Source organism: Juglans microcarpa x Juglans regia, chromosome 8D, assembly GCF_004785595.1.
Source record: "Juglans microcarpa x Juglans regia isolate MS1-56 chromosome 8D, Jm3101_v1.0, whole genome shotgun sequence".
NCBI classification, from domain to species: Eukaryota; Viridiplantae; Streptophyta; class Magnoliopsida; order Fagales; family Juglandaceae; genus Juglans; species Juglans microcarpa x Juglans regia.
In genome coordinates this window covers 35,754,282-35,769,028 of record NC_054608.1, presented here as the reverse complement: position 1 = coordinate 35,769,028, position 14,747 = coordinate 35,754,282, and the positions used below count along the sequence as shown (strand labels likewise).

Below are 14,747 nucleotides of genomic sequence, written 5' to 3'. Positions count from 1 at the left end.
TTCATCTTATCTCAATAAACATCACAAAGACAAACATTTTTCAATTTCAAATATTCAACGTTTTTATCTAATCATTACCTAATTGAAAAATGCTAAACGTACTTAAGAAAAACTTACAAAAAACTTACTTCTCCACATGTCAATTATTGATATGCTGAAAATCAGTTAATTTGAATTTCAAAAGAAAACTAACAAAATGAGTTTTGTAAGTAAAAGTGTAAGTAAAATTATAAGTACATGTAGCACTACTCTCACCCAATTATTACAATTTTCCTCAAACTTTTAAATAAAACATAAAAAATAATTTAACTTTTTCAAATCTCAAACAAAAATTATATTATAATAATATTTTATTCAATTTATTCTCTTCTTTTCTAATAAAATATTTTAACTCAAATTATTTCATTACTATTTACAAATAATCTTATACTATTTACGAATCATTTCAAATCATCTCATTCCTATTTAAACCAAAATGGTAACATCGTACAATTACTCCAATTATGATCCTTGTCATTCAGCTAACCTACTTAAGACTTTATCTTTAGTTGGCAGTAGTACTTGAGCAAGCCAGATCCGAGCTACCTAGGGGTTGAAAAATATTGGATATATATGAATAAAAATTGTCAAGTTATAATTTTTTAAATGAATCTTCAAAACACGTAAGTGATGGATAAGTTATAAGAGCTTTAAGCTAGATTTTGCTGCAATAAAACTTATCTTACTGATCATGAAATTAGTAAGTACAAATAATGGTGTGTATGTATGTGCATTCGACTAAGTATAACAAAACTATCCTTCTGTTAACATCACTTTTCGTTGAGTGCGGCTATACATCAGCCGCACTCTCTACACACTCCACATGCGATTTTTTTTTTTAACGCAGCACAGGGTGTGCTGCGGCTACAACACACAGTAGGCTGCAATACATATTTTTCCCTTTTCGTTATCCATTTCTCATTTTTTTGCAAGATGCTCAGCTTTGACCATTCCAGTTTGGTCTAATCACATTCGAGAACTTCTAATTCCTATTCGCGTTCAGGCACTTATAGGGATTAGTGCATGAGACCGTGATCCACAAACTAACTAATTGCCTTTTAGCTCTTGAAGTCTGGTTGCTTTGCCTCCCCTGAGTTGGTTTGGCCTATTAGCTTATGTAGAAAATTGGATAGGGGTCAAGATGTAGTCAGGCACCGACGGCTGACTCAAGTACCCCCCGAACCGCACGAAACGTTCACCTATTACATGGGTGGGGGTATCGATTATTCGTCGGCAATCTTGTGTATAAGCATAGCAATTCTGGTCAAACCTACCTAACCCAACTAATAAGAACCGAATCTATCAAATACATATTTTTTCCTTTTGGGAGGGTACTCCAAGTAGTGGGTACCTCGTAGGACCTCAACCCACCTACTCGAATCTTGTATGACTATCGCATTTCTTGGTAAGATGTGGGCGATAGCGCAGAATGGAGCACTGTGCCTTATGCTCTTCGTACAATCATTGGGGGGCGCCTTAACATGGTACGGGCCCATATCATAATGTATGTCGGAACTCTACTGCCAATGGGAATCGACAATGAGCTACTTGTCCAACTATTCCAATACAGTTTAACCGGTTTTTAGAGCGTATAAAGGGTAAGCATCTTATCTTTTTAAGTATTCGCGCTGGTTTGGTCGATGAACACTGACCCAAAGGCCATTTACACACGGTCAGATCTGGCTAATGCCTCTGTGATGCACTATGCATACAATATATATATTAAGTTTTCAAGGCGTAAGCTAGAACTCGTTAAGCAAGGACCCACTAGGTCTTTCACTTGCAGCAGACTCGAGATTCAGAAAGGATGATAGGGGTTCGTTGACTATCCGAACTTGATGTCTCTTTCTGTTCCCGCTTCAAATGGGAGATGCGACCATCTCAACTTGATGACTGAACCATATATCTGTATTAATTGATGTATGGAGAAGCCAGGCATACTCATCCAGCATCCAGATAGTATTGTCTGGATGAGATACATAAAACAAGAGAAGGGAATACATTTTGAACGAACAGAGGTCGAGGTGGGGATTAGTACCATTTACAAGAGTCAACGAAGTGAGACGGCACCGTCTTGTGCAAAGCAACGATAGTTGGCCCTCTATCATCTTTTATCCAGTAGACTTGGTAAAAGGGCCCCGACGGATTTCCAGAATTAGAGTTCGACCGCAGGTACCCTTTTTTTGGGGGGATCAAGTTCCTATATATATATATATATATTAAATAGTAAGTATAACTAATGTCGTGTGTGTGTGTGTGTATTCAAATAGCAACAAAGTGCTTTGATGAATTTCCTCAATCACACACAATACGTGTACCTCTTGTATATTAATAGAGTAAGTACTTGTATAAAAAAGAAAAGTCATTTGTATAGAAAATAAATATACAACAAGAATCAAGGAATAAATTCCTTGGCAATATATGGTTCCAACTTTAGAGTCCTTGACTTTGGCGGAACCGCATGACTTGTGGTGTTGGTCTTTGCAGCATCGGATTCATCAGTGGCATCCATAATATTCGTAATAGCCCACGTCAAGCCAATGGGTGGTGCAACAACATTAAGCTTGGATCTCAAAAAGGAAAAACACGTGGAAACTAACGGTTCGTAAGCAGATCAACAATTTTGTCTTTAATGGATAAGAAATGTACATCAAGAGCACGTTGGTAAACCTTCTCACGAACGAAATAATAGCCAATCTCGACGTGCCAGGTGCGAGCATGGAAGACTGGATTGCTAGTTAAATAGGTGGCATCAATATTATCACAATATAAAATTGGACTATGAGCAAGAAAAATCCCAAGTTCTCGAAGTAAATATTGCAACCATATGACCTCGGCAATGTCATGTGCGACAGCACGATATTCAACTTCAGTGCTTGAACGGGCAACCAAAGGTTGCTTCTTAAAACTCCAAAAAATAAAATTTGGACCATGATAAACACAATAACCACTAGTGGACTTTCGATCATCGGGACAACTGGCTAAATCAGCATCCGAATATATAGAAAGCTGAAATGAGGAACTACGATGAAGGACGAAAAGAAAATTCATGGTGTATTTGAGGTAGCATAAAATACGCTTAACTGTCGTCCAGTGGACCTCGGTGGGATTATGCATAAATTGACATACCTTATTCACCTGGAATGAAATATTCGGATAGAGAGAGGGGTCCAAACATGTAGAATCAGTAAAGAGAGATAATAGAGCGGAGGTTGGCATTGGTGAAGCAACATGTTTGGCTTCCAACATGTGTGCAAGAGATAAGCTTCAAAATGTAACCTCTTTGGAACAAGAAGAGCTTATCCTAACCGGGTATGGCCTCAACACCTAAAAAATCATGCAAATTGCCCATTATCTTTACGACGAACTCACGACCAAGAGATTCAATAACCCAAGAAACGGCCTGAGTTGTGGAGCCTGATGAGAATATCATCCACATATATACATAAGGATAAAGAGAGTGACATTCGAAACATGATAAATAAAAAGAGATGTGTCGGTCTGAGAGTTATGGAAGCCATGTGCAAGAATTTTGTCACTTAGGCGAGAATACCACACCCGAAGAGCTTGCTTAAGTCCACATAATGCCTTATTTAATTTACAAATATGAGTCAGCAGTTGAGGATGAACATAACCTTGGGGTTGAAACATGTAGACCTCTTATGTGATGTACCCGTTTAAAAATGCATTTTGCACATCAATCTAATGAATATACCAGCCCTTTGAAATGGCATAACTAATTAGAATCAAACGAATAGTCATCGATTGATAATCGGACTAAACATTTCATCATAATCAAGGACTTCCTGTTGATGATAGCCTTTGACAACAAGACGAGTTTTAAGATGTTCTGGAGTGTCATAAGGAGCAAGAGTCCATGTACCATTTTTCATAAGAGCATTAAATTCCTAGTCCATAGTGTCTCTCCAATCGGCATGCTTAACAACTTTTGAAAAACAAGTAGGCTCCACAATAAAGGCATGAGTAGTAAGAAATGTCTTAGGAATTAAATATCTCACCATATCATATTGGATTTTTTTTGGTTGAACAATATTTTGTTGTGATCGTGTGACCATCTGGTGTGTACGAGCAGGAGGAAGGTGCTGAGCTGGAGCAAGAGGTAAATGAGCCGAAGAGGAGGCATGGTCAAATATGCTAGGAGAGTGAGAACCAGCTAGAAATGAGAGAAATGCTTTTGGTGCAGTAGAATATAAGGAATGAGGTGAATTCAGAGCATAATCAGATAAAAGGAAATTATTCCCGAGTTTGGAGAGGATCCCGAAGTAGGTGGATTTAATATGGCATGAGATTTGGAATGGGAAGTAGAGTTGTACACGGAATCATAGGGCATGGTATGATTAAGATTGTTTGTCGGTGGAGGAGGGAGAGATGTGGGGCACCAAAGGACTGGCAATGGAAAGTTAACATGAAGTGGGAGAATGATTTGTGGAAGCATGAGAATGAGCCATGATGGGAGACGAATTTTCAGGAGTGAAGTTTGGCAAAAACCGTGGCAACATGGAGGACGATTGATGATGTGATCCTTTTGAAGAGACCGACTATTGTGGAGATTTAAAGCGAAAATGATTTTCAAAAAATACCACATGCCGTGGTAGGGAAATTTTTCCAAAACTAGGGTCTAAGCATTTAAAGCCACGATAATGAGGACTGAATCCAAGAAATACACACTACTTTGATCGGTAATCAAATTTGTAGGTGTTAAATGGACGTAGATATGGCCAGCAGGTGCTCCCAAAGACATGAAGTTGCAAAAAATCAGGGGACTGATTGTATAATTTTTCAAATGGAGAAACCATACCTAAGGGAGATGTAGGAAAACAATTTATTTGAAATACATCGAGTTGGAAAGCGTGGTCCCAGTAACAAGTGGACACAGAGGCATGAGAGAGGAGAACAAGATCAGTTTCCACAAAATGACGATGCTTTCTCTCTACGGTGCCATTTTGAGGGAAGTATGGGGATAGGATATACAATAATGAATACCAATATCTTGAAAATATTTATGCAAATTTCAAAGTTCTCCACCCCAATCAATTTGAACGGATTTTATTTTACGATTAAAAAATCTCTCAACATGCACTTGAAATGATTTGAAGGTGGATAGGACATCAGATTTAGCAGGAATAGGAAATAACCAAACGTATTTGCTGAAATGATCCACAAATGAGACATAATATTTATTCCTAATTGTTGACATTACAGGAGATGGACCCCAAACATCGAAAAATATTAAATCTAAAGGACCATTAGATTGACAAATAGACAAATTAAATGGAAGACGATGACTTCTGCTTTGTTGACATGCATCGCAGGCAGTAGGAGCATTATTGTCAGACACAGGAAGACTAAATTTTGAAACAATGTGATGAACAGTACGATATACATAATGACCAAGCCTTGCATGCCAAACAAGCAGAGGAGCCCATTAACAAGTCAAGGATTGTGAGTAGGTGGCTGGGGAATGTGAAAATGGAAATTGGTAGAGCCTATTTTTAGTCTTGCCTCACTGAAGTTCCTTCCCTGTGCGCTCGTCCTTCACAGAAAAATAATTATGATGAAATTTAACAAAAACATTGTTATCACCAGTAAATTGTTAAATAGAAACTAAGTTCTTCTTAATCCCAGGAACATGTAAGACATTGTTCAAAAGAAAAATAGAGTTTGTGGATTTTAGATGAGATTCTCTAATGTGAGCAATATCCAAACTTGTGCCATCGCCTACTTGGATTTAATTTGTGCTTGTGTAGAGCTCAGTTTGAATATTTAGCTTCTGAAAATCATAGGTAATGTGATTTGTGGATTTGGAATCTGGATACTAATTTTGGTCTGGATGAGCTGGTGGAGTAGTGAGAAAAGCTTGCATTTGACCAGAATGCATTTGACCTTGATATGCACGATCAAAACAATGATAGCAAGAGATAGCAACATGACCGGTATTGCCGCACACTTGACAGGTTGGTCTTGATTGGCCATAGTTGTTGTAGCCTCTTCCACAGCCACGACTCATTTTTCCTTGACAATCTTGAAAGCCAGAATTTCTACCACGTCCAATATTGTTGTCGTTGCGAGTGGCCATGTTGATTGAGCCAATAGAGAGTTCAACTAAAGAGTGTTATTCAAGTCGGAGTTCATAGGCCAGTAAATGTTCAAAGACTTCTTCAAGAGAAATGGGATCCTCACTAGTGGATACAGAAGTGACAACTGAATTATAGGAAGAATCCAAGCCAGCCAGCAAATAGGAAACAATTTTTGTTTCTTCAAGAGTCTTTCCAACAACTAGAGTATCTGCAAACTATTTGACATTTTGAAAATAATCATAAATAAAGAGATTACCTTTCTTCATGGTGGAGAGTTTGAGTCTTGTTTGCAAAACTCGAACTTGACAGTTTGTAGCAAACATGCGTTCAAGGGCTTTCCATACATTGCGGGAATTTGTTAGACCAACCAAATTGGTTATGATGCTTTCTAAAAATGAAGATATCAAAAGCCCAAGAAGAACCTAGTCACGTTAGAACCATTGTTCAAATGTTGAATTTGGGATGAGACTTGAACAAGTATCAGTTGAAGATGTCCCTTGGATCAATGCCAGAGGATAGATGATACTTCCATCCACATTGCCACAGAGTTGCTGACCGTGCAGGTAAGGTCCAACCTACTCCTTTCAATTATCTGTGATGCCCCGACTCCCACGTACGGAAACGCGAGAATCATGACGTCGGGATGATGACAACATGGGCCACGCATCCCAACGATAAGTGCTCAAGTGTGTGCAACATGCAAGAAGAGCACCACAAAAGTCGTAGCGGAAAAATTAAAAGTAGTCAACTAAGTACCAGAATTGTTTGATACAAATAATCAAAATAAATTGCCTTTAAAAAGTTATACAGTTATCCGTAAAATAAAGTAAAAAGTCGAATACATTGACAAAAGGGAAACAAATCCCATAATCCAAAAACAACCACATGTCATTCTCTTCACGGAGCTGATCCCTCAAGCTCTTCGTCCTCATCTGCATCAAAATCTACGGTATCATAAAACGGTACCGTAGGTAAGTAATAATCCAAACAACTCACGAGATAAAAGTGCATTAATGCAACCAACATGTATGCATATGATGAAATATGCATCAGACCCAAAATATCATTTTCCCGAAAATGAATGTTTTCCAACACATGCCAAAATTCCATTTTGATCCAAAAATATAATCCGTCATTTTTCCAGAAAATGATTCACGCAAAATCCAACCATTTATCGGACGCTGTAGGCAGCAATCGCAGGCGGGACTATACCACCATTCCTGCTTACCACCATCCATACCACGTGCACCATAGGCAGGAATCACTAGCAGGACTATACCACCATCCCTGCTTACCACCATCCATACCTCGTACACCGTAGGCAGGAATCACAGACGGGACTCTACTACCATCCCTACAGTTCCTTTCCACACAATGAGTACCTATCAGAGCATTGTAGGTGGGAATCACAGGCGCGACTATACCACCATCTCTGCTTACCACCATCTTTACTGCATGCACCGTAGGCGAGAATCACAGGCAGGATTATACCACCATCCCTGCTTACCACCATCCCTACAGTCTCTTTCCTTTCTCTCACATGAAAATTCAATTTTCAAATATACAAATGAACATGAATGCAATTACTCGAAAATCTAGTTTTCATTTACAAACATGAACATGTGTGCAAACATACAATGTACATGATACAACACTATCCAACAACTAACAGAACATAACATAGACCAGTCACACAAACAATTTCATCATTCAATCCATCCGACCCCCTTACTCTTCGGACTCAGTCCGGCATAACCAACCAAATCACAGTAAATATGTGTCAGAGTAAAATTACATTTAAACCTCAAAAGTTATTTGGAAAAATACTTACAGCGCTATAGTATAATTTTCGAATGATCACAGAGGTTCAAGAGGTGGCGGCACAGCAACAGAACAGTGCAAAATGCATTAGGTCGTGGGTCTCAAAAACTCACTTTTGAACAGGGACAAACTAAGACTCGAGATTATTAGGGAATGGTTTAGGGATGTCGGTGAAGCTAATGGTGGTGGTGGTTGGCGTGGTGGTTGGCCATGGGTGGCGGTGTGGGAGGTGTTTGGAGGCTAAAATGCTCAAAACGCAAATGTGGATGGTGGAGCTTCACCGGTAGTGGATTGGGGCTGAGGATGAGTGGGTTAGGTTGTTGGGAAGTCAAGGATGATGTGGTGAAGAGATGGTGGCCGATAGTGGTAAGACAGCGGCGCGAGAACACAAAGAAGGCCGCGGCTTGATGCCGTGCGTAGAGGCCCATGGCGGAGCAAGAGGAGCTGGAAATTGGGAGGTGAGGTCGCCGGCCGGTGGGCAGAAGAATGGGAGGGGCGGTGACAGAGATGGGCGGCACACGGTGGCGCTGTGGAGGACGACGTGGACGGATGGGGGAGAGAGGGAAGGCGTCCCGCGCAGGAGAGAAAGAGAGAGAGAAAGGAGAAAAAAGAAAATGGGGAAGAAAAAGAAAAGAAGAAGAAAATAAAAGAGGAAAAGAAAAAATGAAAAAGAAAATGTGAAGAAAAAAATGAGATCCAATCCTTACATCTTGGATCACAAAAATGATCCAACGAAAAAGATTTCAAAACAGCAAGTTAAATAAAATAATTTAAACGTAGTGATTAAATAAAAATAAAATAATTAAATACAACGTTAAACTAATTTAAAATAAAGAGCAATTTAAATAATGAACAATAATTAATAACAAGAAAACACATTAAATTAACAATTAAAAATCTTAAAATAATATCATGTAAATCATATAAAATTTAAAACAAGAAAGCTTATATTCTTAATAAATGTAAAAATTTACTTAGTCAAAATATACATAAATACAAGGTATCACATTATCCTCGATGAGTTTGATTGTCACCATGTTCTGAATGTTCATATATAGGTATAGGGTTGACAATATTGGCAACAAAGGTGGTGTTTGTGGAGATAGAAGAAGTGAATGAGTTGGGGACCGAAGAGGTTGAGGATGCCATAAAAATTTGATGCAAGTCTATTGCTTTGGTACCATAAAACAGCAACAGAGTTGCTTGGATGAATTTTCAGTCACACAATGCGTGTACCTCTTGTATATTAATAGAGTAAGTACTTGTACAAGAAAGAAAAGTCATTTATATAGAAAATAAATATATAGCAATAATCAAGGAATAAATTCCTTGGCAATATATGGTTCCAACTTTAGAGTCCTTGACTTTGGTGGAACCGCATGATTGTGTTGTGGTGTTGGTTTGTGCAGCAGCGGATTCATAAGTGACATCCATAATATTCACAATATATATATATATATATATATGAGGTCAGTCTAATCATTTAATTCAATAAGATGATCAGAACATGAAGCCATTAATTTAGACAAGAGCCTGTTCAGAATTTAATTAACCCTTGATCATCTGATCCTCTCGATCAATTGTAATGTAAAGAAAACGTACGTACGATACAATTTAAGGGCTGAATCCAAATTAAACATACATGATTAATTGCTGAATAAAACATAGGTATATGTACATGAATACTAGCTATGATCATTAACTACTGATATTGATCATGATCAAGCGACAGGATCGAACATTAACAAAGGCAGGCAGGCATGCATGCAAGGAACCTTCCTAGCTAGCTAATTAAGCAGCTGATGATGATCAGTTCATTAATATGATCTTCTTTCATAATGTAAAGACATCAAATGTTTTGAAGACATGTCAAGGGAGTAGTCCTCAAGTGACAATATTGTTGAATTTACAGATTCTAACAATCTAGGAACCCAAACTGCATCCCTTACTTCTTTCAAGGTTTGTGTATGCAACAAATTCTGCCCCATGCACGATATATCAATCTGCAGTACTAAATAATTCATATCAGTACCAAGCAATGACAACAGATATATATATATATATATATATATATATATATATTATATGACTAATGCTACTCATCATCCCAACTTCCATCATCCTCCCATCATAGGATGATGAATAGATTTTTTCTATATATATTAATACACAAATGAATAAGCATGCATGAATGAGTACTAATATTAGGAATAATTGTAGCTAGCTAGCTAGCTAGGTACTGCATGTTTCCAATTCAAGAGGCCACAATTTTCAACAGGTTTTAAGGTACACTTCAATACCAATTAATTGCATTCTATAATATTCACTTTAATCCTGTCTTGATAAAACATGATTTAGATTGGACCTGCATGCATCATGCTCGTCTAATATGTGCACATTTTGTTTTATGAAATTTGCTTCACTGATGATCTGAACATACAGTCTTAACATGTTCATATATATAGAGGCGCCGTACTACGGTCACTTGCAGCATGAAATGAAATAGCAGAATATATAAGAGAGGTAGTGGGTCATGTTATGCAGGCATGAAGGCTGGCTTCATTTATACCGTTGGATCATTGGATGAACAAAGAGACAGAAGTGATCATGAGGTGTGATCAATCAACTCATTCCATTTCTAACATATTGCAACTGAAATCATGAAAAGTTTATCTTTTCTTTTTTTTCAGATTTCGGCTGATCACATGAATGCTAATTCATCATATATTTTGATTGTCGTGATTTACGGTATCCTAGGAAACTCCAGTACTACTCATGTTCTTTAATTTCCCTTTTCTCACCTTTTCGTCAACTTATGCAATTAAGGATTCTATTCAACAGATTTCTAGCATCAATCGACCTAAAAGACCAAAATTATAAGCAAAATACCAGATAATTAATACTTTAAATATTGCCTGAAAACATTTGGTAAAGGAAAATATTTTAATCACAAAGGATTATATAAAAATAATCTTACAAACTGATGTAACTTTGATATAGTACGTCAGATTGTAAAATTATTTTTATTATAAGATAAATTTAATAAATTTTATAAAGCCATATCAGTTTATGAGTTTATTTTGTATAATCTTTTTATATCTGTAACGGTTCTCTTTCGTAAAAGCTAGCCAAGGGATTCGACCAAGTAAAAGGCAGATGGTGGATCAACGCGAGTACTTCTGGGCCTAGATATACATTAATTATAAGCAATATTTATGAAATAAAGTCGATCATAGAGTCAATTAATCTTCTCCGATCAGTAATTATAAGTATGTATGCCTTAATTGGCCATTGGGCAATAATATACATTTGCTTAAAAGTAATTAAAAATGTTGTACGTATTGGGTGAGCTTCAAATGATATGTATAGGATTCTTCAAATCCACACACAAAAGATATATAAAAAGGCAACTTCAAACATATGAATGACACGCCTCTAATAAAATAAAATAATCTGAAATCGGCGGCAAAAGAACTTAGTTAAAAGGATCTAATTATATAGGATTCCGAATCCTGCTCTTTTCATTAGTAAATTAATTATTTAATGTCAGCTTATTCTGCATATTTGCAAGCTGCATGCTGAACTCTCAGGAACCCTGGCCAAAAACCTGAAAACATGCGTCTTTCAACTGCTGAACTAGTTGTAGTTTTCCATACATTTTCAGAACACCAAGAAACTGAAATCACCGCTTCTCTTTAAGTAAGATCAAGCTAAAATATGAACCATTAAGAGCAGATCAGGCCCCTGTGTGGGTACTGTTTGTGTGCTCATGTGATTGAGTGAGTATGAACTGGCTGCCTAGCTACTAACCAAATGACGGCCAAATGCTCATGTGTAGACAGTGAATCGACCTGAGAAGCATGTCGGGGGACACCATGGCCGCGCCAGGACTGTATATATAATATGTTCACACTGCCCAATCATTCGTCAAAACCCTAACTTTCCATAAAATAAAATTAAAAAAAAGGGTAGATTTGCATGGGGATGGCCAGGGCCGGCACTGTCTACAAAGACAGGTAGCATTCACTAGATCTACAGGCCAGACCCACGTAATGAGAGCGCTAGCTTGTCATCTCACTAAAACAACAATCACTTTCATGCATGCTTTGCTTTCATTATCTTAGTCATTATTAGAAATATGACGAATACAATCGGCGAGAGAGACATCTATAGAGAGAGAGAGAGAGAGAGAGAGATTACCTCCGCCTCGTTGGAGAGACCAAGCTTTGTAACCAGGTACTTTTTAACCATGAAAACCGTCACGTTCTCGTCCCTTTCATTCAAACCAGAAAAAAGAAGGTTGCCAGGAAAAACCAAAAACGAAAAGTAACGTCAGCTTTTATTTTCTACTCATTGCACTGAACACCATCATTAGGTAAGAAGAAAAAACGTGACGTTGATATGATCATGTATGATTCTAACGTGCACCACTTACTTCACTCTAATATACGCCTTTGGTATTTGAGGCAACGCTTCCCCATCCCTGCTCATGACAACAGATAAAACACAAGCCAATTACCAAAACTAAAGCAAATATTGAGAGAGAGAGAGAGAGAGAGAGAGAGCGAGCGAGCGCGAGTGAGACAGCAGCTAGCGGCAGAATCATTAGAGTACTTAATTAATTTTTCTAAAATCTGCCGTATTTAGAAAAAGAAAAACCTTGTTTTTAACTCTTATTTTTGTGTTTGCAATTTTCAATGCTCGGGTCTTCACTGACAGAGAGTACTAACACACCATATATTTTCGAAAAACAACAGAATCAAAAGAGTTAATTAATAAACCATAACTGAAGAGTGTATGTTCAGTTCAAGACATCTTAAACCTACCCCGAAGTAGGTATGCATGTCTGTACTGTATGCCAGATCAGAGAGTAACATGATGAAATGAAAGAAAATGAAGAGAAAGATGATAAGAAGATATGAAGAGTGGGTTCCGACAACCCGATCGAGGATATATATATATATATATATATTAATCGGCACATGTACATGCTAATCTATACTCAACAAATTAGAGTGTTTGAAGAGAAGAGAGAGAGAGAGACCCACCACCTCCCTGGAAAGGAAGTCACGAGAAAACAAGAAAAAGAGGCCGGGTAGGGGGGAATAAAAGAAGACTTACTATACTGGTGCTAATGATGGGTATGAGGAAAAACGTGCTCACTCACCGGTTAGTTGAGGAGCGGAGGGAAAACCACAAGCCAGAATGGGGTCTTCTGGTGAAGTAATTATGAGAATCATTGGGAACCGGCATTTGCAAGTCATGCAGGCCAAGGAGGGCACCAGCTGGATCCGAGTGCCATGGCCATGATGGCTGCACTACACCATTATAATGATCCTCATCGTTATCATAGTACTGATTATAATGATAACAATGATCTGGCCACAACAAGTCCTGATAATTACTAATAGACGGCGCCAGTAAACCCACATGCCTGACACCCTCGTTTTCAAACCCTAAACCTAAACCTAAACCAGACCGTAACTCTAACCCTAATCCTAACCCTATCTGCTGGTTGGTTTGCAAGGGTAGTGAAGAAGAAGAAGATGCTGCTGCTGCTGCTGCTGCTGCTGCTGATGTTAGATGGCCTGAAACTGGGTTTGATCTTTGCTCAGCTTCCACTTTCCTGCAACCTGTTCCAAAGCCTAAGCCTAAACCGAGCTCAAGCCAGTCTCCTCCTTCATCTTCTCCTGCTTTTAGCTTGTAATCTTGGTTGGATTTGTGAGAAGAAGAGGCCATTGAGTGGATAGACCTAGATACTTTATGGGGCGATCTGTTTGGTAAAAGATGAAAGTCGAAGGGTATGGTCCGACTCTTTATGGAACGGCATACTTTTCCACTGTTCACAGCCAACCCCATACACTCAAACCCATGTAGTATCTAACAAACAAACCCTATTTCTATCTTTATTTTCCCCCCATCTTTCTTGAGGAAAAAAAAAAAAAAAAAAGTGAACAAAATTCTAGTTTGCTTTCCTTTCTATTTTCTTTTTGCCACTTTGGGGTCTCGGGATTGAAAACCAAAACACGGAATTATAGAGAGAGGGGGGTAGGAGCTGATCCGAGCCTCGCTCTTTTCCGAGGCACATAATGCCCTGTGTATGTTCTGTTCTTTCTTACGTTCTTTCTTTGCATCCGAACAGTCGAAGAACTAGGACTTTGTTGTTAGTTTCTACAGCTACACGCTACCCACAGGGCAAGGCGAAGGGAGACTTTAAAAAAGAAAAAAGATGGAAGGGATATGAAAAGGAGAGCAAATGATTTTTATAGCACCTGTGGAGGTTGTAAGCGTGTTGCTGCTCTTTTGTACGAATCAAGCTCTCTGCATCGATCCATTCAAACACTATCGCTTCCCTTTCGCTGTCCCTATTGTCCCTCTGCAGACTAGTCAGTACGTAGAGGGTTTCTCACATTCTCGCAAGTCAGCAACAGTATGGAGTAATTGAAGGGGAAAGAAAGAGTGCGACTCTGTTTAGAGTTTAGACACCATAGGTTCTGAGAATTATCACTCCATTCCATTCCAAAAGCTAGCGTAAGAGCTTGGAATCTGATACTGAATATATATATATATATAGATTTTTTCTAAAAAAAAAAATTAGGTTTTTGCACCACAAATTATTAGGATTTTTGTACCTTACACTTGTTTGGGAGATTCAAATGAGATCTGGCATCGTTTGAAATTTAAATTCATTTTAATTCATTATTATAATTTTTTTAAATTTTAATATAAAATATAATAAAAAATTTAATTTTTTAAATCTCAAAATAATAATAGTATTAAAAAATAATA

General features: G+C 37.9%; 1 protein-coding gene across 3 annotated transcripts; it reads right to left on the bottom strand.

Annotated features, from left to right (window-relative positions):
• Nucleotides 1-9,588: 9,588 nt before the first annotated feature.
• LOC121243735 lies at nt 9,589-14,467 on the bottom strand. 3 transcript variants are annotated; one of them, XR_005936241.1, is made up of 4 exons: nt 14,231-14,467; nt 12,394-12,441; nt 12,159-12,231; nt 9,589-9,961 (listed from the first exon to the last, which is right to left on the bottom strand). XR_005936241.1 is itself a non-coding variant. In XM_041141869.1 (4 exons), the coding sequence occupies exons 1-4, from the start codon at nt 13,815-13,817 to the stop codon at nt 9,776-9,778; spliced, it is 999 nt and encodes a 332-aa protein (XP_040997803.1). In that variant the 5' UTR covers nt 13,818-14,224; the 3' UTR covers nt 9,589-9,775. The 3 variants fall into 3 exon arrangements, 1 of the variants encoding a protein (XP_040997803.1); XR_005936242.1 differs by lacking the exon at nt 14,231-14,467 and adding an exon at nt 13,007-13,098; XM_041141869.1 differs by lacking the exon at nt 14,231-14,467 and adding an exon at nt 13,126-14,224.
• Nucleotides 14,468-14,747: the final 280 nt, after the last annotated feature.